The sequence below is a fragment of the Orycteropus afer genome, unplaced genomic scaffold, assembly GCF_000298275.1.
Source record: "Orycteropus afer afer isolate SDZICR_OR568_19922 unplaced genomic scaffold, OryAfe1.0 scaffold00142, whole genome shotgun sequence".
NCBI lineage: Eukaryota > Metazoa > Chordata > Mammalia > Tubulidentata > Orycteropodidae > Orycteropus > Orycteropus afer.
In genome coordinates, this window is record NW_006921729.1 from 2,503,202 (window position 1) to 2,529,414 (window position 26,213).

General features: G+C 42.5%; 1 protein-coding gene across 1 annotated transcript in view; it reads left to right on the plus strand.

Annotated features, from left to right (window-relative positions):
* Positions 1–26,213, plus strand: part of ITGA9 (integrin subunit alpha 9) — a gene marked incomplete at its 5' end in the record, with an annotated part of 538,072 nt that overhangs the window by 482,194 nt on the left and 29,665 nt on the right. The window contains 3 exons of the mRNA XM_007945751.1: positions 14,332–14,457; positions 16,022–16,141; positions 20,155–20,256. Coding sequence (XP_007943942.1) covers positions 14,332–14,457; positions 16,022–16,141; positions 20,155–20,256 — 348 coding nt within the window. The remainder of the gene's footprint in view (positions 1–14,331; positions 14,458–16,021; positions 16,142–20,154; positions 20,257–26,213) is intronic.

Here is a 26,213-nt window from a genome sequence, read left to right on the forward strand (position 1 = left end):
TGGGCAATCTACTTCCGTAGTGATACCGCCTTGGAAACCCAAGGAGGGGTCACTATGAATTGGATCCAACTCGACGGCAGTGAGAGAAACTGAGTTTAGGAAGATCTCACTGAGAAGGTGGTATCTGAGAAAAGGCTTGGGAATGTGAGGCTATGCAAAGGCACTGAGGGAGATGTGTGTTTGGCATGTTTAGGAAACAATAAGGAGGCATGTGTGTCTAGATGAAATGAATGAGGGGGTCAGGGGTAGCAACAGGCTGAATTAATCATGTAGAGTAAGGGTCAGTAAACTATCTCCTATGAGCTAAATCTGGCCCACTATCTGCTTTTGTAAATAAAGTTTAGTTGGTACACAGCCACACCTATTCATTTATCTGTTATCTATGGCTGCTTTTACTCTACAATGACAGAGTTGAGTGGTTGTTGTAAAACATATGGCCTGCAAAACCAAAAATATTTACCATCTGGTTCTTCACAGGAAAAGTTTGATGACCTGTCGTATTAGACCTTGTTGGACACTGTAAGGACTTTGTCTTTTGCCAAGTAGAGAAACCTGTGGTGGGTGGTTCTAAGCAAAGGAGTGACCTGGTCAAACTGGGCATTCAGGCTTGCTCTGTCTGTATTGAGAATAGACAGGTGATGGGGCAGGAGCTGGGACCCATTGGGAGGCCATTGCAATAACCCAGGTGAGAGAGAGATCATGGTGACTTGGTCCAGGGTGGTCCTAGTAGAGGTGGTGGGAAGTGGTGGAATTAAAGGGAGGCATTTCCTTATACCATCTAATGCAGCCCTGGTCCAGAAGAGGGCTCAAGAAGGAGTTGTACTTCCCTCTACATCTCAGTGTGTCATGTTATTTCCTCTTTCAAATCTTGGGAGAGGATGGAAACCTTGCCAAGGGGCTCAGTAACTGCAACCAACCTTTGCTGCCCCTAGGCTCCTATAAGCCCAAAACCCTGGTGCCAGCTGTTCTAACTGGCTGGGTTTACTTTCTAGGACCTCAGCTTTTCTCCTCAACTATAAATGGACAATCTAAGATCTGCAAAGTCCTTCCAGCCCAACATTCTGAGATTGTCTATGCAGAAGTGTTTTATATACAGAACTTCAGGGTGGGGGACCCAAGCTGTCACACACGAGTTTGTAGTGGGATCTTCTTTGCTCATAAAGGCCTTGCCAAGTCTGTTTCCTAAGAGTTCTCTCCCCCTTGATTTTAGCCCTTTAGTTTCTCTCCTTGGAAACACTAGCCACCATGCTGCCCCATGTGGCATCCAGGCCAGGCGTCCAGGGGTCTTAGTGCGTGAGCTCATTAGCTTCACTCTAGGGGAGTTTCTGACACAACTGTGAATCACTTATTTCATTGGCAGCAGCAGTTGACAGTGACAGTGATGTTTAGAGCTGGTTGGTTGTTAAGGTACATTTCTTGAGGAAAGCCCTGGGTTTTATGACCTAATTATGCAGGGAGGGTAATTGTAACAAGAAGTCTCCCCTGCAAGCAGGCTTACCCCAGGCTGAGACTTGTATGCAAGCCAGGCCTGGCACTTTAAGGCAATCTAGCAAATTGAAGAACTCACGGTCTGTCTTTGCTTTTTCATTCTCCACTACTCTCTCCTGGCCAGAGACAAAGACATGCTTCTATTTTTCCCCTTTATCACTCTCAGGTTTTTTCTGTAGAAATTTGAGGGCTTACCCTGTACCAAATCGGCTCTTATCCTGGGAAAGACATCCTCCTAACAAAGATTCAAGGTTTACAAACTCTCTCCAGTAGGGGGAGATGGATTTACAACCCTTAGGCCTAGGGTGGATTGAGGGGATTATATGATCCAATACTGCCTTTGGATAGACTACAACCAAGACATCTCAGTACTACAGGACCACATTTCCAGCAAATTCTCTTAGTTAAGCTGTTCTAGTATCCCTCAAATCCCATTTTTTATGACTTTCCTCAATTCTTTATGCTATGATTTCCTTCTGACCATTTCCTACCCAAAATGGAAAACAGTTACTTAGCTCCCTCTGTAGAGAACTTGAGCTGTTGCTTACTCATTCTTCCCACTTCTCTTCCAAAAAAAGATCAAATTCCTTCAGTTTTCTTTTTCCCATCTTTACTCTATAGTCTCCAAGTAGAGACATTTTGGACAACTTCCCTTAACCCACACCAGGATCCAAAACTTGGAACCAAATACTTGGGCTTTTCATCTAACTTTACCCCATTGCAAACCATTATCATTCAGGCAGTGAGGACCTGACTTATCATTTGACAACCTGCCAGCTTCCAGGCCTCATAATTTCTCTATGTAACTCTCAGAAACACCTCTGGGGTTCTATGTAAAGATCAACAAGGAGAGCCTAGTGGCCAAAACTCTGAGTTCCACAGCTCTGCATGACCACCAACTCACCTTTCCAGGCCATTCTTGCAACATCTTCTCCCCCTACTTCCATCCCTAGGCTGGACTGTGAAGATTGCTGAACATACCCCACATGCTTCCCTAGGCCTCCTGATCTTTCTAATGGCATCTCCCTCCCCTCTAGAAAAATCCTCTCATTCAAGACCCAACCACACATTCTCTTTTCCATCAGGCCCTCCTAGGTGCCATCTCAAATGGCCCTGCCTCAGGGCCTTTGTACCTCCCTCTTCCCTCAAACATTTGCATTATAATGCTAGCCTGAGGTCAAAAGCCATCTTCTCAGTGACATCTTCCCTGACCATCTTAGGTAAAGTTGCAAACCCCACATTTCTGTCCCATTTCTCTATGAGTTATTTTCTTCATAGTAGTCATCACTATCTAAAAGTACTGTTTTTGTTTAGCCATCTACTTCCACAAGATTAAGAACACCATAAGAGTAAAGGTCATGCATGGCTGCCTTGTTCTCTGTGCAGCCCCAGTGTTTGGTGCCTGGGATATAGTATGGGCTCCAATAAAGAAATGGTTGCTTCTACTTTGTCAGTATCACCATCAAGCGCCTTTGTGCCATTAGAGCAGGGAGTGTGTCCTAGGAACTTGGGAAATTTGTGTTGGAGTGAAATCCCCAAGTAGAGATATTTTGACAACTTCTCTTAACTTACAGCAGAGGTTGACTTAATTACAATGTGAGAATAATTAAAAAGGTAAAGTTTAAAAAAAAATAATGAGTTGAATCACTTATCAGAAATGAAGACCTCTGAGCAAGTGCATCATAATCTAAATTTCACAAATTTTGTCAGACATGTTCTCATATGCTCATTCATGTTCTCTCTCACACACACACCACACACACATGCACACACACATCTGCTAAACTCCACAATGGCCCCAAGCCATTTTTTTTTTCTTTCTGCACAAGTATGATTGGCCAGACTTCATCTCACCTATTTTGGTCATGTTGTAAGAAGGGACCATTCCCTGGAGAAGGATGTCATGCTTGGTAGGGTGGAGGGTCGACGAAAGAGGGGGAGGCCTTCAACGAGATGGATTGATACAGTGGCTGCGATGATGGACTCAAGTATAGCAGGGATTGTGGGGCTGGCATGGGATCGGGCAGTGTTTCGTTCTGCTTTGCATGGGGTCGCTATGAGTCAGAAACGACTCGACGGCACTTAACAACAACAAACAACACATATGAATATGAGCTGAATAGTCAAGTTCCTGAAATGGGTCAGAAACAGGTTTGCTTTACATTTTTGTTTCCTCAACAAAAGACAACACTTAAAAAGAAGGGAGATGGCTAATTGAATTCTGGAGCAAGAGTTATGTTCCTGGGCTCTTGGTCAATTTTAGTTTTGGCCAGAAGGAGAAAGTATGTGTGTTTCTGTGCACAGATTTCACTCAACACACCCTCTGGAAGGTGGGGATAAACTTCAGCCTGGGCTGTCCATTTGTGTGGGGCTCAGAGGCTGCCCTCATGCCTGTGTGGACAAAGGGGATAAATCAAGCTAGCAGTGCCATCTCCCTGCTGGCTGAAGAGTGCACATCCTTATCAAGGATTAGTGTCTTGCACTCACTCACCGCTGTGGTGACATCTGGGAGCATTAACGCTTGGTTGCTGGCCTGTGGGTCTGTTGGAACTCCGATGCTTAAGTGGCTGGTGTTTTCTGGTCTCCAGCATGAATAGACCTTAGAAGTTTCTGATTATGCCATTTACTTTAGTTCATTCCTTCTTTCATTTGTGAAAAGCAGCATAACACAGAGCCTCATCATTGCAGGGTGATTGGCTGTTATCAGAGTCAATAACAGGAAATCTGACTGAGGATAAACAGTTCATCAGCCATTGCAGAGAAACACATGGTTCTAATTTAGCATGCTAGGACTAATTGCATATGCTTCAGAAGCATAAAAACAGGAAAACTTCTTTCTGACTTAGACACAAAGTTTTCTGACTAAAAGGAACTGCCTCAGCATCGTTGTACACTGAGAAGTAATTATTTCCCCAGCTGTCAGGGAGCCAGCTTCGCTTACTTCTTTCTAATAACCTAAACTTACAACTGAAAGCACAGTCCAGGCCTCCCATGAAGTTCTTGAAACTTAGACTTAATGAATGACACCTAGGTTTCCCTTTTTGCTGCTCTGCTGTATATATTCTCAGAGAAACAGATGATGCATGAAACAGCACCTAGAAAATGATTATTTAACTTTCGATAAATGGGTAATAGATGATACATGTAATAAATGCAGAGATAAACCACTGAATGAATAGGTGTGCTACTTGATCCTTTAACATAAATGTTGTGCTGTGGAGTTGTTTCTGACACTTATAGGGCAGCATAGAACTGCTCCATAGGGTTTCCTTGCCTGCCTATAATCTTTGCAAGAGCTCATCACCAAATCTTTTTCTCCTATGGAGTGATTGCTGGGTTCAAACCTCTTGACCTTGTAGTTGGCAGCTGACTGTTTACCCATTGTACTACTAGAGCTCCTTTTAACATAAGATCCAAAAAACCAAACTCATTGCCATCAAGTTGATTCTGACTCATAGCAACCCCTCCTTGGGTTTTGGAGGCAGTATCTCTATGGGAGTCAATTGCCTAATCTTCCTTCCAAGGAGCGGCTGGTGGGTTTGAACTGCCAGCCTTTGGTTAGTAGTCATATGCCTTGGGCACTACGCCACCAGAGCTCATAAGATAGGTATGAGCTTTTTCTTTACTATGAATGGGTGCAAGAGTTAGAGTCAGAATTTAAATAAACTGATACAGTTCCATGGACTGTATTGTGTCCTAATACTGACTCTTTTATTATTCAAATCAACAGACTGCTCTGCTTCCAAAATGTTTCGTTATCTGTGGAAAGAAAACATTTTTGGCACATGTGTCAAGTGCTCACATAACATATTTATGTCTTGCTTTTTCCTAAAGAGGACCTGATCACATCTGGAAATTCTTTTGTGTCACTTCTCTGAAACTGCATCCCATCTGTATCACTTTAGCTCCAGTACAAGCTCCAGTACTTTGCTTGTGAAATGGACCTTAACTGGAGGACTTGTCTTTCTCTGATTAAATGTAAATGATTCTGTTTTACAGGGCAACTGTGGTGGTGGCGGCCTATGCTCCCGACTTTCCAGTATGTTGGCCGGTCATACCCATAGGAGGAAAAGGGTGGGGAGAGGAAGCCATTATTTGAAAGTACAAGCTTTAACCAAACCCTGGAGCTGATGGGATAAAGGGACATTGGCTTTTATTTTAAGAAATGAAATAGTTCATGAGATAGTAGACTCATACAGAAGTCAGAATTGTACTATGGCTTATGCTCTCCCTTGCCTCTGGAAGGAACTTTGCCCCTTTATTTTCAGTTTTAGTTTTGGCCTTTTCAACTTGCTCTTTCAGACTCATGCAACTTTCCACAGTGGTGATCGCCTTAAGGGAGATAGGGTTGGGGTGCTGAAAGCAAGTATTTTATTTAGAAGACAATTTTCATTAGAGAGAAGGCATCTAGATTTACAATTTTTAAAGTCACAATGTTTCCAGGGTTTTTAAAACTGCTTTTTATTTTTATACTCCTTGGAAAGAAGACTGGGCGATGTACTTCCGTAGTGATACCACCTCAGAAACCCAAGGAGGGGTCACTGTGAGTTGGATCTGACTCGACGGCAGTGTGTGGCTTTTTTTTGTTTTGTTTTTTGTTTTTTTAATTTTGGTTGTCAATGACACTAGGCTATTCTTAAACTTGTTCCTCTTACTCCATCCATCCACCAACTTCACAGACTCAGCAGCACACTGTTATGAATGGGTGGCTGTTGCATGCTTTCATTGATCCCTTTTCAGTTCAGGAGAGAACATGACTGTTTATTTGAACACCAAAGCAAGGTGGACTGTCTAAAGCTAGAGCCCTGTAGTTAATTAACCCCATGTTGTTGTGTTCATCAAGTGTTTCACCCCTTTGGATTTTTAGCTATTTGTATGATCCTTTTGGAGTCATTAGCTGTACATACAGAAGAATATCTGAAAATCAGAACTTGCCAAACTGATACACAAGAGGAACCCTTTTCACAAAGCAAAAGGAATCTACCACTCTTCAGAAGGATCTACCAAAAGATGCCTTTGAGAACTTCGTTACTTTTAAATTGTGTGATGAGGGTGCACATGGGTGCACACACACATACACATACACACACACACATTGTGTTTAAACCTTTTGAATACACTAGTAATATAAAGCTAGACATCTCCATAGTAAGAATCTATCTGAGCTTGTTCTCACTGTTTCTCTGGCCTTAAACTAAATAATGTCACTGTCCTTACCATATCAAAATTATTAGTACCATTGCTTAGTTATTTTATGTGTATTATTTTTATTTTAAGCCTTGGAGTGCTAGAATTAATATCACCAAAGCCATTGTGGTAAACGTTCAGCCGGATGGGGACTTCTGTCTTCTGATATCTTGGTTCTGAGGGTAGGCAGTAAGTAATTGAATTAGCAAAGTAGGCATTCAAAACATTCTCAGGGTTTTCAAGCTCAGGTGGCATGTGAATTCAGAGAAGCAGGTGGCAAGTCAAGGAATGGGTCATGTTTACCCAGTTGTCATCAGCTGTGATTTGTGTAACATGATATGGAAAAGTGTCCCAGGGATGTAATGGAGACCATAAGGTCAATGATGAACTGATAAATCTGAGTTAATTTGAAACATATGTCATTCACAAATGATCTTAAATCAAAGTCAATTCAACAGACATGGTTTTTAGATCAAACTTCACCCAAGACTCTCATTGGTGAAAACCGCAAGTGTGGTTTACGGAGAGTAAATATTGTTGTCAGTGAGTTTGTTCATCTGCTGAATTAATCTTCCTTTCTCTTTACTGGCCATGCACTCTCTCAAGGGACATCAAGCCAGGGACACATTCCAAATGATGACTCTCACTATCCCTGGAATCCCAGCCAGCTGGAATACAGCCAAGGGGTGAGGTTGATGCCGGTAGAACAGGAGACATCTATGCCTCAGCTTGCTGAAAATATACCAATAATACCACGTGGCAGAGGTGGAAATTGCTCCCTTAATGTTGAGATATGTTCATCCCACCAAAGTGAAAAAGAAATTGTACATCTCACTGGGGATAAGTACAATGTCCATAACAAATGTATGATGAAGACGTTATCTAGTTTTGCCTATCTAGTGTCCCACTAGGTACTCTGGCATCTCAAAGCTAGAAAGACACTTTGATTTGAATTTGATGCATCTGTTTCCACATGAATTTTCAAGAATGCAAGATCAATTAAAGCAAATCCCATAGAAGCACCTTCCTATGCTGAGAAGGCCTCCTTTCTGACCCATTTGTGGCTCGGTGTATCTTCATCCCCGGGAAGCTCTGTTATGGCAGAACTCAAAGCAAATGCCCTGCCCCTCCTGTACGTTCCTGACATCTGGGCTATTCAGGGAAGGACCCCACTTCTTAGTGGGCAAGAAATGCCTGAAAGAAAGGCATTCATTTTTAATTCATTTTAATTCTAAACTGGATACAAAACCTTGGGGCAGCTGACACCCACTGCTGTCCATTTCACTACGCATGGAGGCTGAACTTTGAGAGGTTATAGACCAGACCCCCTTCTTCATACCCTATCACTTTAGAGACAGATTTTTACCTAATAAATGAAAGCTTCTTTTATATAATTTATGTGTCACATGTCCAACCAGTGGCGTAAGTCAGTAATGTCTTCTTTGTATTTGAGAAATGGTGGGATTTTATGCTTTCTGCATATTACTCTGAAACATGACTTTCCACAGAATACTTGGAAGCATATATCTCCCCAGGAACTTTTCCCAAATCATTTACAGGACTTTACAGAGCCCATAGTTGGTCTTATGGAGAAAAGTAAGCACTTCAGTCCACATTGACTTTCTAGGCACTAGAGAGCTGTTTCTTGTTCTGACCCATCTTTGCACCCAGGCTGCATCAGCATATCTGGTACCTGAAAGAACTGCAACCTTGGCTTTATGACATCTATCAGTCAGTCTGTGACCTGGCCCTCCGTCCACCAGCCATTTCCCACTCTGATCCATCTTCTGCCCAGCCCTAAAGCAAGACTATTAAATCCCACGTTCTCCTGCTCCAAAGTTACCCTGGGTAACTCCCCACTTCTAGAATTTGTCTACAAGGCCCTCTTCCATATCCAGGCAGGCTTTCCTGCCTCCTTTCATTTTCAGTATCATACCCATGGAATCAGCCCCATTCATGCTTCAAACCCAGTACTACATGAAACAAGGTCTTGCCAGACCACCAAGGGTGAACAGGGGACATTTCATCCTCTAACAGGCCTGGGACCTTGGAGGTTTTCTAACCATGAAGGCTCCCCTGACCAAGGCTGAGCCCAACTCAACCACTAAGTGATGCCCACGTTATTCTTGGGCTCCCACAGCCAGAACTCCTAACAATTTCCCAAATCACCACCATCTCTTGGTTTCAAATTGCATGATGTTTTTTGGAGGAAAGGAGGAAAGGGAGAAACATGCCACAGAAAACCCTCAAAGCTGCCCTGGCAGAATTCTGCCTTGATATCATGTTCTCCATCCACTTGTCCTTGTTTGCGTGGGTGGTAAAGTCCTTTTATTCAAATTCCAATAGACATGGCCCTCTTCCAGCTCTTAGAGGTCCTGAGAGATAAGTAGCCATGTCATGGGAAACATTCAGGCTCTGATAGTCTGGAAAATAAATGAGAAATGGACAGTGATGAGCAAGAAGCAGTGTCCAGAGGGTCCTGGGGCAGCCAAGGAAACAAAGCTGCTGCACATTATTAGCTGGATGGTGGTGGCTTGTCAGCAGCACCAGCCACATAGAAATACATGTTTCTATGTGGCTCAGTGCAGTGGCTGTCCAAGGTGTTGTTTGTTTGGTAGCAGAACCCTGGTTTTAAATGACATATGTGGTTAATGCTCTAGTTGGAGCAGAGATGGGAGCCTAGAGCAGTCTTGCATAATGCAGAAGAAAACATTGCTTCCCTTGATTTTGAGCAAAGAGGACAGTTAAAACCAAGTTGGGGTGGGGAGAGGACACGTGGTGGTCAGCAATTGCTTATCTACATAATGTGAGATTAGATGACTCCGTGCTATAATGGAAATGTGCTGCTAGTACCAGAAGTGTGGGATTAGTAACCAATGACAGTGATCATGTAGCCCAATGTTCTAATTTTACTGATGAGGAAACTGAGGCCCTGGAGTACCCAAATTGGCACAGCTGTGAGGATGCAGAGCTAGGGGCAAAGCCATGGACCAATGAGTATTCATCAAGGGCATCTTGCCAAAGGATTCCTTAGCTGAGTGCCAGCCCTGCCAGCAACAACCACATGACCCTGGAAAAGTAATTGAATTAAAGGGCCTCTGCTTCCTTATCTGTTAACCGAGGCCATGAAACCACGATTTTGGAGATTTTGCCTTCCAGAAACAACATTCCATGATGCTCTGTCCCCTCCAGCCCACAGGAAAGCACAGAGTGGCCCAGCCTCCCAGCCAGCAGACACTTTGATCTGCCATGGTCTGAGCAGAAATGCATCTTTACCACAGTGACAGAAATGGGTCGCATAGAGGGTTCTGGGATTCTAGGCCAGTGGTTCTTTCCCTTTGACAGGGGTAAGAATAGGAAGAGATGGTTTCTGTCCCTTCCACTACTTCCGCATCCTGAGAGCAGTGCAGGGAAGTGGTTACAAGCAGAGGTCTGGGGCTGGATGACCTGTGTTCCAACCCTGCTCTGTGGCTTACTAGCTGGGTGACCTTAGGCCACCTTCTGGCCTCCTCTTGCCTCTCAGTTTTTTTTACCTGTAAAATGGGGATAAAAAGTACTTGCCTCGTGGGGCTTTTAGGATTAAATGAGTTAAAATGTGTAAAATACTTAGCCTGGCATACCAAAACTAAAAACACAAACCAGTTGTCCTTGAGTCATTTCCAATTCATAGCTACCCTACATGTGTCAGAGTACAACTATGCTATGTGGAGTTTCCATGTCTGTAATCTTTTGAAAGTAGATTGCCAGGCCTTTCTTCTGGGTCACTTCCAGGTGGATTGCACCACCAACCTTTCATTTACTAGCCAAGCACTTAACTATTTGCACAATCGAGAGACTCCACCTGGCTCTTAGCAAGGGCTCTGCAAGTGTTAGCTGTGCCTGCTGTGGCTATCACATTTGAATCTGTGCAACATGAATGGAAGAGGCCTCCATTTGATGACCCTGACCAGGGATTGAGTTGGTGAATGTTAGTGAAGGGAGCATCGACAACAGGATTGACTGGTCTGAATCAGGCTCATGCAACACAAAGTAACCCTCACTCTCCCTTTGAAAAGGGACCACCCTGAATCTCCCAGAAAAAAAGGCTGTTTTCACAACTGAAGTGATTCCTGTGTAACCACAGTCGTGAGCACAACTGTCCAAGTTTTCTCATTCACCACAGACCCATTCTCCACTTCCCTTCGCCAAATGCTGCTGGAGGTGGCTCAAGTGTCACATCATATCACAGCCTTCATCTCCGTTACCCTGTTAAGAGGCTGCCACAGAAACTCCAGGGGTGGGCTTGGGAAGGGAGAGGAAAATGACACTTTGGACCCTGTCTCTGCCCTACTGGCGTGACACTGAGGCTTCAGTTGTTTCTCATCCCCTCACTGTGCCACTCACAGCTCCCTCCCCTCTGTGCTGACATCTGGTGGCCTGGAAGGCAGTGCTCACACCTGAAGCATGTTAGCAAAACTGGCTCTGCTCCCATGCCTCCTCTTCCTGCCTAGAGACCAACCAATGTGCCAATTCTTAAAGGAAAGGAGGAACTCTGCCCCCACCTCTGATTTTAATTAGGGACGGATGCATCCTGCAAGACTCACACATTCTGTTTCACTAAACCCAGACCAAATGTGTTTGGGTGGCCAGGCCTGGTAATCTTAACAGAGGAATGTGCACAGTGCTGCAGAAGAACATTCTTTGATAGACAAATAAGGGAAGTAGAGCCTCACAAGCATCAGAGTGAAAAATCACAATAACTAAGAGCAGAAGAACACTCATTCAAATTTTCAAATACCCAATGAGCGTAAATATTTTCCATTCATGATGTACCAGGTTTTGTGCCATCCAGTCAATTCTGAATCATAGTGACACTATAGGATAGAGTAGAATTGCCCGTAGGGTTTTCCAGGCTGTAATCTTTATGGCAACAGATCACAGGTCTTTTCTCCTGCAGAGCTGCGGTGGGTTCAAACCATTGACCTTTTGGTTAGCAGTCAAGCACTTAACCATTGAGCCACCAGAGCTCCTTGTGATATACTATCAATTAAAGGGGAAAAAAAAAAAAAAAAAAAAACCTCACTGCCATTAAGTCCTTTTTAAACTCATAGTGACCCCTCCTTGAGTTTCCGAGGCAGTATCTCTACAGAAGTAGATTGCCCAGTCTCCCTTCCAAGGAGTGGCTGGTGGGTTTGAACTGCCAGCCTTCTGGTTAGCAGTCAAATTCCTTAGGTAGGTTCACAAATATAAGGCAGTGTCCAAATAACACACCCTCCACTTCCCTAATAAGATAAATTTAGCAAACTTTTTTTTTCCCCCCTTGGGGGTAGGGGTGGGGGGTTAGCTGGACAAGGGCTAGAAGGAACTTTCTGGCTTGATGGACATGTTGTGTACCTTCACTGAGGTGGTGGTTATGTGGGTGCTTTCATTTCTCAGAATTCATCAAACTATATACACTTAAGATCTGGGCACTTTCACAAATGTAAATTTTTACCTCAATTTTTTTAAAAAAAGAAAAATTAATGGCAACTGTCTACTTATAATAGTTAACTTAATCATGTATTTGCATATCTAAAGTCATGCAAGAATAACATAATCATTTTATAACAATGCCCTTTTGCACTCTCACTTTTCCTGAAATGTTATTCAGTTGTGTACCTTTTGAGATCAATGTCTATCATTCCTAAGCCATTTTTGAGTCAACAGTTTTCCAGAGCATATCATCTTTAGTTTATCTTTGAATCCACCTTTGATGTTGTTTAATGCTGAAATGTACAAATACCCATTTGTATAACATTGCAGCAGGTTTTTTTTTTTTTTTTTCATTTTTCTAATAAGTAACTATTCATCATCCCCACCACATAAGCTACTCCATGTTGCTTTCTAAAACAAACTAATGAGCTTTTGAGTATTTATCACAATTTATAATTGCAGCCCAGGAATAATCAGCAAATCAGCCTTATATCTGATTGCCTCCTTTGCATCAGTTCCTTTAAAGGCATCCAAATCAACACTGATTAAGATCATTTCAGGCTGGCTTGCCACCCCAATTTTTGTAGTTCAGGTAGAGTAATTGTGAGAGTCCCAAATTATGAGACTTTTAAAGGACAATATTAAGTAACACCCTCTTTTCTAATAGTTAATTTTGGAAAATAAACCATCTTATTTATTTGCAGGCATATATAGTAAATCCTGGAATGTATTCAGGCCAAGAATAAAACAAATTTATTTAGCAAATTGGGCGAGGGGGAGGGAGTGTGTATCTTGTTTTACAGGCCATTATTAACTGATTAACATTGTTGCTTAAAGTTAGAAGTTTCTTTATATAAAATATTAACTAAACTTTGCTCCCTAACATAAATAAGAAGTTGAAACATTCTTGAATAAGCCACAAACATGCTATGTTTCACTCAGGATCACCACAGGCGGGAGAGTTTCGTTTAAACAGATGATTCTGTCTAGAAATGGGATTGGAAACACAGTCCTAAATCATGAATTATTTATTGTTAATTTTGTGGCTCAACCTTAAATCCTGTTCAAATTTCTGCTTTGACCAGTGTGATATGATGAGGTATAAAGACTTAGCTTTTTCAACAGTTCCTCAAATTAGGCATCAAAAATAGTGTTGCTCGTAAAGAAATCAACTTGGAAGGCTGTAGACTGTGCTTTTAGACTGTAGACCATCATTTTGTCTCCTGTTGCTCTGCTCTGTTGCCATTACTGTCAGATGCAAAATTGGTCAGTTCACCAAAAGCTCATTAGGAGTATACGTTTCTATGTGGCTAAGTGCAGTGGCTATCCAAGGTGTTGTTTGTTTGGTAGCAGAACCCTGGCTTTAAATGACATCATATGTGGTTAATGTTCTACTTGGAGCAGAGATGGGAGCCCAGAGCAGTCTTGCATGATGCCATTTCTCCCTCCTTCTGGGGCCTCCTAGGGGTTTACAGCATCCTAGGGGTTCCATGGAACAGAGTTTGGAAGCCACCAGCAATGAACCATACGTAAGGTTTGGTCTCAGACATACCTCCCTCACTTCTTGACTCTGATTTTCTGCAAATGACTGAACATGAATCTTAGTTTTCTGATCTGGACAAGGAGCATCAATGACTGTCTGAGAGAGTTGCTATAAGGACATTTGTTAATGTGCTTTAGACACCATAAAGCATAAGGTTTATTTTGTTCTTCACTCATACCATTTCCTGGTCATATCTCATTTGCGTCTTATGTGCCATCTTAATTATTTTGGGACTTAGATAGGATCCACATTTTCTACTCCTTGGCTCTGTTAATGCTATAACTTCTGCCTTCCAGCTTTTCAGCCATTATTTTCCACTGGAGAATGGACAAGGGAAAAAAGTTTAATTTAGACTCTACTGCTACCACCTCAAGGAGCCCTGGTGGTACAGTGGTTAAAAGTGCTCAGCTACTAACCAAAAGGTCAGCAGTTTGGACCCACCAGCCACTCTGCAGGAGAAAGATGTAGCAGTCTGCTTCCATAAAGATTATAGCCTTGGAAACGTTAGGGTGTAGTTCTACTAGGACATTATGAGTCAGAATCAACTCAACAGCATTGAGTTTGGTTTGGTTTGGTTTGGCTACCACCTCTACAATGATGAGTCCAGGGTCATGGTTCATTCTTGGGACTGACCACTCTGACAGACCTCTTTTCATTTCCAGGTAGGCCAAGAGAAGGGAAACTGCTCTTTCCAGAAAAATCCAACCCCATGCATCATTCCTCAAGAACAAGAAAATATCTTCCACACAATATTTGCTTTTTTCACAAAATCTGGAAGAAAAGTCTTGGTAAGAATTTGCTTAGTGGTTGTGGTGACATGGGTGGTCCTCAGTAGGAAGGCAAGTATGGGATGAAGGGTCAGTTTTCTATTTGGCATTTATTATTTCCCAAATGTGGTTTTAATCAGTTGACTTATAAAGTCACAAAGACTGTAGTCGGCTCCTATTTCTCAGCCTGAGGTTTTGATCAGGGATTAAATTTGCATTCCAAACTCCAGGCCTGGAAATAGAAACTTTTGCAATCCACCAAGCACAAAGTAAAAAGTTACTCCAACTAGTTTGAGTCTAAACAAGAGTAAAGTTTTTGGTACAACCACTTTAGAAACAGTTTCAGTATTGACTAAAACTAAGTGTATATATACCCTATGACCCAGCAATTCCACTCCTGGGTGCCAGAGAAATGAGCACTTGTGTCCCAAAAGAACATGGACAACAATGTTCAACAGCGGTGTTATTCATGACAGCTCAAAGCTGGAAACAGCCCAAATGTCCATCAAAAAGAGAATGTGTAAACAAATTATAGTGTTTCCTTGTACTAGAATATTACACAGGAATGAAAAATGGAAAGAAAAAAAACTGCCACATACAACGTGCCTGAAACTCATTGACATATTTGAGTAAAAAAAGCCAGAGGAAAAAAGGACACATACCATAAGATTTCACTTATAGGAAGTTTTAAAATAGGCAAAAGTAATCTATGACAATAGATCTGAATGATGGTTCCCCAGTATGAACACATACAAATGTATCAAAATGTACACTAAAGATTTGTTCTGCTTACTGTATGTAAGGTATACCTAAATTTAAAAAATAAGTGAAGGTATTGAAGATAGAATCATAATATTTTCTTCAAAGCCTCTATTCCCCTTATCTTGATTGTGTTTCTTTAGTTCCTTAGCCTATAATTTGCCCCGCTTAAAAAAATAGGCATGAAAAGCGTATTTGCCACTGCATAGGCAAGAATTACATAATGATGTAGGAAACAGATCTGTGTTCAAAACTCATAAGAATAATGTTTGGAAAATATACATGGCTTTCTTCTTGAAAAAGAAGTTGTTTTTTTTTTTTTTTTTTTTCTTCTTCCTTATGAAATCAATTTTTTCTGGTAGAATTAACTGACCGAGCAACTTTCTCTCAGTCCCTTGAATGTCTGTCTTGAAGGCATGCTCTGAGTGGGAAATCCCTAGCGCGCCCTCTGGTGACAAGAAGGAATGATTACATCTTCCTATCAATTTTTGTGTTGCCTTTGGAGCTCTGGTGGCATAGTGCCTAAGGCATTTGATTGCTAACCAGAAGGATGGAGGTTCAAACCCACCAGCCACTCCTCAGAAGGAAGGTTGGGCAATCTACTTCCATAATGATACCGCCTTGGAAACCCAAGTTGGGTTTGACTCCACGACAGTGAGTTTAGTGTTGCCTTTGTTGTTGTTGTTGTTGTTATGTGCCGTCGAGTCGGCCCCGACTCATAGTCAATGGGAAAATCGAAACTCATGGAGGCCATTGCTTTATGAATTGCTGTGGATTTGTCTCTGTTCTTCATACCATTTGACAGTTCTCTAATTTTTCTTCTTAGGACTGTGAAAAACCTGGAATGTCTTGCCTAACAGTGCACTGTAACCTTAGTGCGATTGCTAAAGAAGAAAGTCGTACTGTCCACGTTTACATGCTGCTAAACACAGAAATATTGAAAAAGGTCAGTCATGGGGAACTGCATGCTCAGGGTACACTTAAAAGCATTTTGAATTGGTTTCCTCATCAAGCTCTGGATTTTCCCCTATAAGACTTTCCTGGCCACTGCTATTGGTAATTCTGCTGCTAGAAGGTGCCAGGGGAAAATACCAGCCCCTCACTATTCCAAGTGAGGTCCAAGGACCAGCAGCATCAACATCATCTGGGAGCTTGTTAGAAATGCAGAATCTTGGGCTCCACACCTGATGTACTGAATCAGCATCTTCATTTTAACAAGCTCCCCAGGTGTTCTGTTTGCACATTTAAGTTTCTCACACTTAAGTTTGTATCAGAATCACCTGGTACTCTTGTTAAAACACAAATTCCTGGGATGGAGTCTGAGCTGCTACATTTCTGACAGCTTCTCAAGTAAGGCTGATGCTATTGGTCCAGGGAACACATTTTAGATCATGAGTTAGCAAACTTTTTCTCTAAAGGGCACAATAGTAATTATTTTAAAATCTGTAGTGCTCAACTCTGTTATTATTGCTCTAAGCCAGCTATCCATTATATACAAACAAATGGGCATGGTTGTATTCCAATAAAATTTTATTTACAAAACAAGCAGGGGGCCAGATTGAGCCTGAGAGTCTAGTTTGCTAACCCCATGTTTAGATATTACCTTGTTTCAGGAAATGCCAACTGTTGAACCTCAGATCACTCTGCTGTTATGGGTTTATCAAATATGGTTCATAAAAAATACTTCAGTTAGTGAATTGGTAGCCCTTGAAGAATCATACAGATTTCCCTTGATTTATTTTAAGAACTGCTGAGTATGAGAGACCACTTCCAAGAAGAGGCTATGAAAATAATTACATATGAAGAAAAAACAAAATTGGTGTTAGCCACAGAGAGTCTATTTATTTTCCTTTGAAAGATTAAATGTGGTAGTCCCTGTAAACCTGTTAGTATGTGAATGAATATTCCTGGAAGCCATTCCATGGTTATTTTTTAAATCAGGCGTGGCAGCACCATTCTGACCTGAGAACACACAGCTTTGGAGATACGGGATCCCCTCACACCCATGGAGACCTGAGCCCAGTTCTAGTGTCTAGTGTTTGCTTTGGAGAGAAACTGGTTTAGGGAAAATTGCATCCCACAGCAGTTCTTTCCTGTTGTACCTCTCCCTTTACAAAGGATAGTGTTGGGAGAGAACCAAGAGTGAATCGGAACACCATTGGCCTTCCTGCGATTCCAGAAGGGGGTCTGGTCTGGAAGTCCCACGGCACGGGAAGTACCTTCCTGGCATTGATCCCACGTCAGGTTGGAGGGACTTTGATTCTACATACCCACTCATCCTCTCGTCTTCTTTACAAATGGCACTGCTGACAGTTTTATTTTCCTTGTCATTCTTGCCACTGTCGGCAGAACCCTAATGGTAGGAACTCACTCTTATTTCTCCTTTTCTCTCAGCCAAGATGGCTGCTGCTTGTACCTTGGTCATTTACACTTAGACATAAAGCATCAGAACTTCCCTGTGCACAACTCTGTGGCTTGATTCCTCTGCCTGCCTCTCTCTCTCTCTATTTCTCTCTTTCTCTCTCTCTCCGTCCCTCCCTCCCTCCCTCCCTCCATCTGTCTCACCAGCGTTGACCTTTTGCCAAGGAATTGCTCTCCTAACTGTTTTCCCCTTGGGCCAACAGTTCACTGGAGGCCAGCCAAAAAGAAATATAAGCCATGGGTGTCATGTGTGGGTGTTAGAGGATCATTCTCTTGAGTGCCTTTTCAGCAGAAACCAGCAGAAATTCCAGGTGCTGAGAAGAGCCTAGAATGAGGCTGACCTGGAAGATGGGGCAGGAGCTGCTCCTGGAGTGGAAGGTAGTGCCAGTGCCCCCTGGAGCCAGACAGGATCTCCCTTGGGAGACAAGGAAGGGAACAGCTTGGAAGCCAGACTCCCTAAGGATGGGGAACAGTGCCAGCCTTGTGGTTGCCTAGGCCTAGAGTTGTGTTTATTTTCCTTTTGACCTCAAGGTCTGGCCCCAGGCAAGGGAATTTGAGGTTTCATTGTTTTGACCTCAGGTTTTTATTTGAAGTGTAGGATCTGATTTTTAAAATCATCAGAGGATTCAGATCTTTTGGGAAAAAAAAAAAAAATGTGTGCTTTTTCCAGACTTCAAAGCTTTCTTCACTGAGTCCTCAACCACAGGGGCCTTTAAATTTGGCAGTCATCACCATTATCATCACTATTATTATTAATATCCAAAGTGATGCTGACAGTGATAATGATTAATAAACAAGATAGAAAATACAGTATATTCTGACACATAAAATCACAAGTTTATACAACTTATAAATTGGTAAAAGATTATTTGTATCCAAAATCATTTACTGCTTCACATGCGTTAACTAGAGCAGTTCCATTGAATGACAAGCCTCCTGAAGCATTTAAAAATCTTTTGAAAAAGAACTATGAGTCATGAGTAACTCCCAGGTAATGTATGTAAAGCAGGATCCCCATGTGTCACCCCAGGAAGGTCCTTGTGGTTTCTCTGGTGAAAGGCCCCACTGAGACTGTTTTCTATGGGGTGAGCTCTCCACTTTCATCGTTTGTGGTAGGTTTAACCAGAAGTAGGTCAAAGCTGGTATGTGAGCCCAAACCTCTGTGTATGACAGGCAAATAGAGTAAATGCGGGTGGCTATACCACAGGGCACCTTGCAGGCAGAGGCCCAGGTACCCTGCAGGGGGAACACTGAGTGCTCTAAGTGCCTGCCCATTGTTTCCACCATGGCAGCCAGGCAGCATCTGCACACTACCATCAGTATGGCACCATCTGTACCACTGGCTCAAGGTTCTGGCACTTCTCTAGGCCATATTTCTGCCAACCCCTGTCTTTTTGCAAATTCCTTTCCTATCCCTGCCTTGGAGCCATTTTCTAGTTATCTGGAACAGTGGCTTTGAACCTGAGCACGTGCCAAGGCTACTAACTGCCCCTGGCTGATCAACTCTTCCTGAGTCTCAGATGTGCTCTTAGTCCGGTTAACATCAAGTCGACTGACTCATGATGACCCCTTGTGTGTCAGAGTAGATCTGTGCTACCTGGGGTTTTCAGTGGCTCTGGTTGGTCTCGAAAACCATTCTTTAGGTTAGCAGCTGAGCACGCTAACCATCTGCCTCACCTGGGGACTCCCCTCTCTCTTTAAGCCATTGCTTTTCACATCCACATTTTTTCATTTATTAACCATGTACTTTTCCCTTCTCATGTCTCCCTAAGAACTTTCTTTTGTTGTTAAATGACTTTGACTCCAGAACAACTTAATTAAAGAGAAAAGAGTTAAATACACACACACACATATCATGTGGAAAGTTTAAGTGTTGTGGTCAGGCCAAAAGATACTTAAAAATGTAAATCAGATGCCTTCTGTGGAGTGCCAGGCCTGGATTTATTGTCTGCAATTAAACATCTTTATTTATTCTCAATTTTTTGTGAATATGGTAATACCCAATATCCAGATATCTGGCTCTCACTGCTTGGAAATAACAACACACAAGCTTGCATGTCTTGATGACTGGCAAAACTACAGTTTTTTAGAAAGCATCATGATATGAAAGAATTCTTGAGAGAGAAACTAGAAATCTGTGTTTTACGTAGAATCCCTGGATGGTGCAAACAGTAAACATACTCAGCTGATAATTAGAAAGTAAGAGGTTTGAGTCCACACAGAGGTGCCTTGGAAGAAAGGCCTGGCCATCTAATTAAAAAAAAAAAAAAAAGAACAGCTATTGAAAACCTTATGGAGTATGGTTCTACTCTGACATACATGAGGTTACCATGAGTCAGAATTGACTCTATGGTAACTGGTTAGTATGTTTTGTTTAGGTGTCTAGGATGGAGAAATAATTCATTAAGTGATAAAATGTGTCTCTTCTTTTGGATGTTCTACATGAAATCTCAGAATTTCACTTGTGCCTGATAGCTCAAGCCCAGCCATTTTACTGATGGAAAAATCTTACAGCTAATTGTGTTGTCTCCTCCACAGGACAGTTCATCTGTCATCCAGTTTATGACCCGAGCCAAAGTGAAGGTGGATCCTTCCCTAAGGGTGGTGGAGATAGCCAATGGGAATCCAGAAGAGATGACGGTGAGTTGGTCACCTCTGGGACAGCCATTCTCAGAGGGTGAAGGGAGCTGGGGGACTTGGAGCTGGATGGAATTTGAGAGTAAAGACAGTCTCCAAGCCAAGATGTCAGGTTTGTGGTAAGACCAACAAAACCATGCCTGCCTTGGCCTCCAGGTCCCCATAGGGAACTTCTGCAGCTTCCTGTTATTGTGATAGCATTTTGCCTTAGGATGCCCACCCTGGTGTGAAAGCACCCTGCTGTGGCTGGCCAAAGGAAAAATAATCTGGAAGTAACCCTTGACAAGGCTTGGATCTCCATTCTGAAGCCAGAACTATTTTTATCTTCCTCAGACCTTTCCCTGAAACCTCATCTGGCTTCCAATCAGACTGCCCCACGGATAAACACTGAGTGTTTCAAAACACGTTGTTTGAATAACTCACAGAGGTCACATGCAAATGACCAAGCCTTAGAAACTTCACTTGCATTCTCTACATACTCCCTTGTCCTCCTCCCTAAACTGGGGTTGGCACTCATGCCTCAGACGTGGGGGGTAAAGTGAACCAAGAGGCTTGGATATGGGGGTGTGGGGGCCTTGGAGAGGCCGAGGGAAGGTATGTTGTGGAAGTTTACTGCCATTTATTGTTGTTCTCATGGCGGGGTGGAAATGCTTATATTTTGTTTGGCACCCACATTCTCAGATCCTGGGTGAATAGAAAAGGGAAGGAGCAACAGATAAACTGCATTTGCCAACGAGCCATGCCATGCCATGATGCTATCTTTTTGCATCCTCTTCCTTGGAATTTACCTTCTCTCAAGGGATCTTTTACTCTCTCTTGGAAGAGTCAATGTAGACTGTTGTTGTGACAAATTTACAAAAGCGATAAATTAGTACAGAATAATTACTTACAAAGAAAAGATGGTTAATTAATTTTCTGATCGCAGTGGAGATGCCACACATCTAAATGTCAGGATGGAAAGGTCCTTGGTGACACAAACTGTTTACTTTCCACTGCTGACCTAAAGGTTGGTGGTTCAGACTCACCTATTGGCACCACAGAAGAAATGGCCTGGCTATTTCCTTCTCTTGAGATTACAGCCAAGAAAAGCCCTGTGGAGCAGTTCTATTCTGGAACACATAGGATGCCCTGAATCAGAATTGACCTGACGCCAATTAATAACAAAGGAGTCAGCTAGGGTGATGATGTTCTGAAATTTTTAATTATCAGGATGGGAGTCAACCAGAGCTCACTCTTACAAGACCCTGGATGGGAAGGATTCATATAGAAAATAAATCCTTGGGTACTTCAATAATATTTCAGTCCTGCTTCTATTTTTGTTGAGCAAGAGATGAGAATATCAGCCAGTGAGGAATGAATATGAATGCTCAGAGTAGGTGAGGGATGTTAAATCTACACAAAGGATTAGGCTTTCCATACTCAGTGCAGCAAAAGAATGTCAAATGGGGACCTTCACCCCTCCATTCACATCCAGAAATTGTCCAAGTAGTCATCTTAATAATAGAAACTGAACGGAATTAAATGGAACAATGCCAGAGCCCTTCACTACTTAAGGCCAACTTTTCTGACAGGTCAAATAGTTGGAGTTGGCTTTTGCCTTTTCCTCCCTGCCCTTGGCCTTTTAACTACTAATTCAAAACTTTACCAGGGAAGTGAGTAGTGGTTTGCTGCTCATTGGCATAAAACCATACCCACTGCCATCAAGTCGATTCCGACTCATAATGACCTTATAGGATAAAGCAGAACTGCCCTACAGGGTTTCCAAGGCTGTAGATCTTTATGGAAGCAGACTGCCCCATCTTTCTCCTGCATTATGGTTGGTGGGTTTGAACCACCAACCTTTTGGTTAGCAATCCAATGCTTTAACCACCACGACATCATAGCTCCTATTGTTCATTGGAATAGTTCTGATTTAAAAGTTTTATAGAATGAATTATCTGCCCAACAGGAAATGTTTGGAATATTCTAATAGATCACAGTGTTTCCAATTCAGAGCTAGTGGAAATAATTAACAGGTTCTCTACAGGTGAAATCCCTATGTAGATGGGGGGAAAAAATCACTGGGAATATTGCCTTCTATTAGAAGACTAAACTGTGGGATCCAGGAAAACATCACTTGACATCCCATTTTTGTGTTCTAAGTCATCTGTACTCTCCCAAAATACCACTTCCATTAATTACTATTTCATTTTGGATACAGTGGTGGTATTTTCATTATCAAGAGTTCTTGGGCAGAAACTCTTGTTTCAACTTTTTTTTTCCCCCGTACTCCTGAGAAAAAATTAAACACATCAGAATCCCAGAATGCCCCCTTGTCCCTTGTTTCCATGACTTGGCTTTTCAACCCATGAGTTAAGATGAAGTTCTGTAAACTGCTCTCAACTATCCAGGCAGAATTTTTTTTTTTTTCCTGAGTAGGAAGGTTTGCCTTTTTAGAACAAACACGTTCTTTCCTGCATCATTGTTTCAGTGCCTGGCTCTCCGTCAACTGTCCATCTGAAGGGAATTTCCACAGAGGGCTAGCCACCAAACTGAAATCAGGCAAAATTTCACAAGATTTTAGATTAGGTACCAAATTGTTATGGCCTTGCAATGAACAGGAAATTTATTTGCAGCTGGTATCAAGCAGGGTGTGGGTGACAAGAAGAAAACAATACCTAGATTTTTAATCACGTCAGTTGTACATGGTGAGAAATTTAACTGATAGGAAAATCAAACTGTTTTCCTGTAGTTTTCCATGTCTTCATTTCTATGCTATGGTATAAGTAATACTTGTTACAGAGAATTTGGACAAATACCTAGAAATATTTAGTAGATTCTTGAAGTATTTCCCTTGTCTATCAATAAATATATTCAAGGTACTTCCCAGGTGGGGTGTTAGCATGTGTCCAAGACCAACTATCCTGAGTTTACCTGGCTTTGTATCCAGACTTGATCATTCCAGGTGAGATTTTTGTGAGAAGAGAATCAAGGTGCTGATTGGGAGGTACTGATAATATGTTAAATTTCATAATTTAGCCCAAGTCTTCTTACTTTTCAGGGAGTGAGGTGGGGGAGGAGGGAAGAAAAGGAAAGAAAGTATGGGGAGGGGTCCACACAATTATAAAGAGAATATAGCTGATCATGCCCTGGAAAGCTTGTCCTCATAAAGAAAAAGAATTCATCTCAAAAAGGTTATTATAGAAAGAAAATATGATGGTCCAGAGTCATTTGGAGCCTATTCACACAGTCATGGTTAGACTTCAGAAGATATTAATGTAAGCTTTCTGGATTGGCCATTGGAGCCCATGGATGAGGACAAAGATTTAGCAAGTAACCCATATTTTTAAAGAGAACTACCAACAACCGAGGCCAGAAAACTCCCCCAGAACAAACCAAGAGTCTATAGAATCCTCCCAGCTACCCCAAGCCACCACCACCTTCAGTTTGTATGAGAAGCTGGCATGAATCACACAAGGATTTTCTTGATATTTTAAAATAACAAAAATCTATGGATAACATGATCCATCCACAGGTAGCATATCCCAGTGAATAAGTAAGTCATTGCTATGTGGAGCTTACAGTAGGCAAAGATCTTAGTTGAAAACAGAGGAGACCACCTCTGCCTCACTTCAGCAGAATTTGACTGGGTTGGAAAGATATCTCACAGCTCTAAGAATTGGCAGGACACCTGGAAAACCAGACTGGGGATGTAGTAGCAGTCAAAGGACCCCAGGGGCCAGGACCACAGGCTGGCAGGCCACAGGAAGAGCCTAGTGTGTGGTAGCCTGGCTGCCTCAGCTGGCCTTGGACACTGGACACACTTGTCCTTGGCTTCTCTTTGTCTCTTGCTCTGGAATTGGGCAGGAGAATCTTGCCAACTGTGCCTGGGCTGCGAGGGGACCTAAAGAAGAGCAGGTCACTGGCAATTTTGTCTTTGGTAGTGGGCAAGAGAAACTTGTTTCACCCCAAGGCTCACACAGGAAGGACGCCCCAGCCCAGGAAGGGAGTTCAAGGCTGAGCTACTAAAAAAGTGAGAAACCACTCCACCAACATCTTCTCTAATACTGGGGGTCAGTATTAGACCCCTGATTCTTCTTGGCGCTTCCGTCTGAGATAAAGTCTCTGTTCAATCACTCAGAACACTTTTTTTGGTGGCACTTTTCTGGGGGACCTGCACTCTTCATGAGAGAACATGATAGTCTTTGCCCAGTGATGACTGAGGACTATTTGGCTTTTTATTTTGTTGTAAGAAATAATGTGCTTGAGTGAGCAAAACTCCCTTGATGGTTTAGCAGGGCAAATGTTTGGGCCTTTTAGCTTCTGCCATGGGAGCCATCTGTCCAGAGAGGCATTTGTCTCATGCATGTGGCACATGGCCATCAGCAATGACTCCCCTTACCCTGCTGATGGGGACAGTACAGCACCAGGACCAGTTGTCATTGAGTCGATTCTGATTCATGGTAAGTTCATGTGTGTCAGAGGAGAACTGTGCTCTGTAGGGTTTCCAATGGCTGGTGTTTGAGAAGTAGATTATCAGGTCTTTCTTCAACACTGCCTCCAGGTGAACTGGAACTTCCAGCCTTTCAGTTAGCAGCCAAGTGCATTAACTGTCACACTCAGGGACTCTGCTGATAGGGGCAGGGGGGAATAATTTGAAAAAGACCCTAGAGGTTCTACTGTGCATGCACACCCCCACCCCAGTTAGAACCACCAGGCCTCTTCTAGTGAGGAATGACTTGCTCAAGATCTCGTATGGCTGAGCCGAGAATGGTGCCCAGATTTGCTGATTCTCAGCCTGGTGTTCCTTTCCCTTCTCCTGTGGTCCCTCAGTCACATGGGAAGTCACTGAACTCCTGGATAAAAGAGTCTCTATACATGTGTAATTATCCAGTCTGGAAAAGAAATGACTGACTTATTATAAAGTGTCTGCTAAAACTTTCTGGATAGCCATGGAGCCCAGCCAGTGCTAGGGAAGAGTCTGGCTCCCCTTGCCCCAGTTTGGACTGTCACTTTTTGGTCAAGAGCAGACCCCACGCCTCATGACTACAACCACACTTGCACTTCTGAATAAATCTACCCAAGTGAATACTAAATGATCAGGAAGACAAGTTACAACTTTATTTTTTCTGGAGTCATCTAGGCTCAGTTCCTAGACTTGGCCCTTCCATGAAGTCAATTTTTGTCTTTTTCACCATTTCTTCTGTGAACAGAAAGCACTGCATCTCCCCTTTGGAATCAGAAAACCCTGAGTTCAATCCCATCTCCCCTACTTCCTAACCAAGTGGCTTTGGGTGTCTGGTAAGCTCTATGAACCTCAGTTTCATCTATAAAATGGGACAGCGACTTCCTACTTCTAGAGTTGAGACAGTTCGATGATACCAGTGTGAAGCCACAAGAAGAGCGGCTGGCACATTGCATGCTCAGTGCACCAAAGTGTTCCAGTGGTCCTCCCAGTATGTAAATTGCTCCTTCACTCTACTCCCCTACACTGTCCCCAACCAAAAATGCAAGCTGGGGTATCTCAGCCAGAGGGGCATAATCAAACATGGTTAACAAAGACTACTCCAAAAGATGCCATTTACAGATTCTTTGTTGTGCTGCTTCTTAATGCACAGTTTACAGTTTTCAGTCACCAAACAGACTGACTTGTACTTTAATGTTTATGTGGCCAATTTCAATTAAAATTATGTTTCATATTTTCCACATGACAACATGATTGTGTTGAATGTGGAATGAAGAGGGGGATTATTGGAAGGTCATTACCACCCACATCCTTTACCATCATCAAAAGTGGGTGGTCCCTTCTCCTCACCCACCACCCATCTACATGTTGGGTGGGAGTGAGAATTAAGCTTTGACCATCAGGAATTGAGAAAATCCCAGTATAGTTTTCCAAACACATAAGTCATATTTCCTAATGGTCACCACTTCCTTATTCATTGGATGAATATTTACTGAAGGCCTACTAAGGGTCAGGC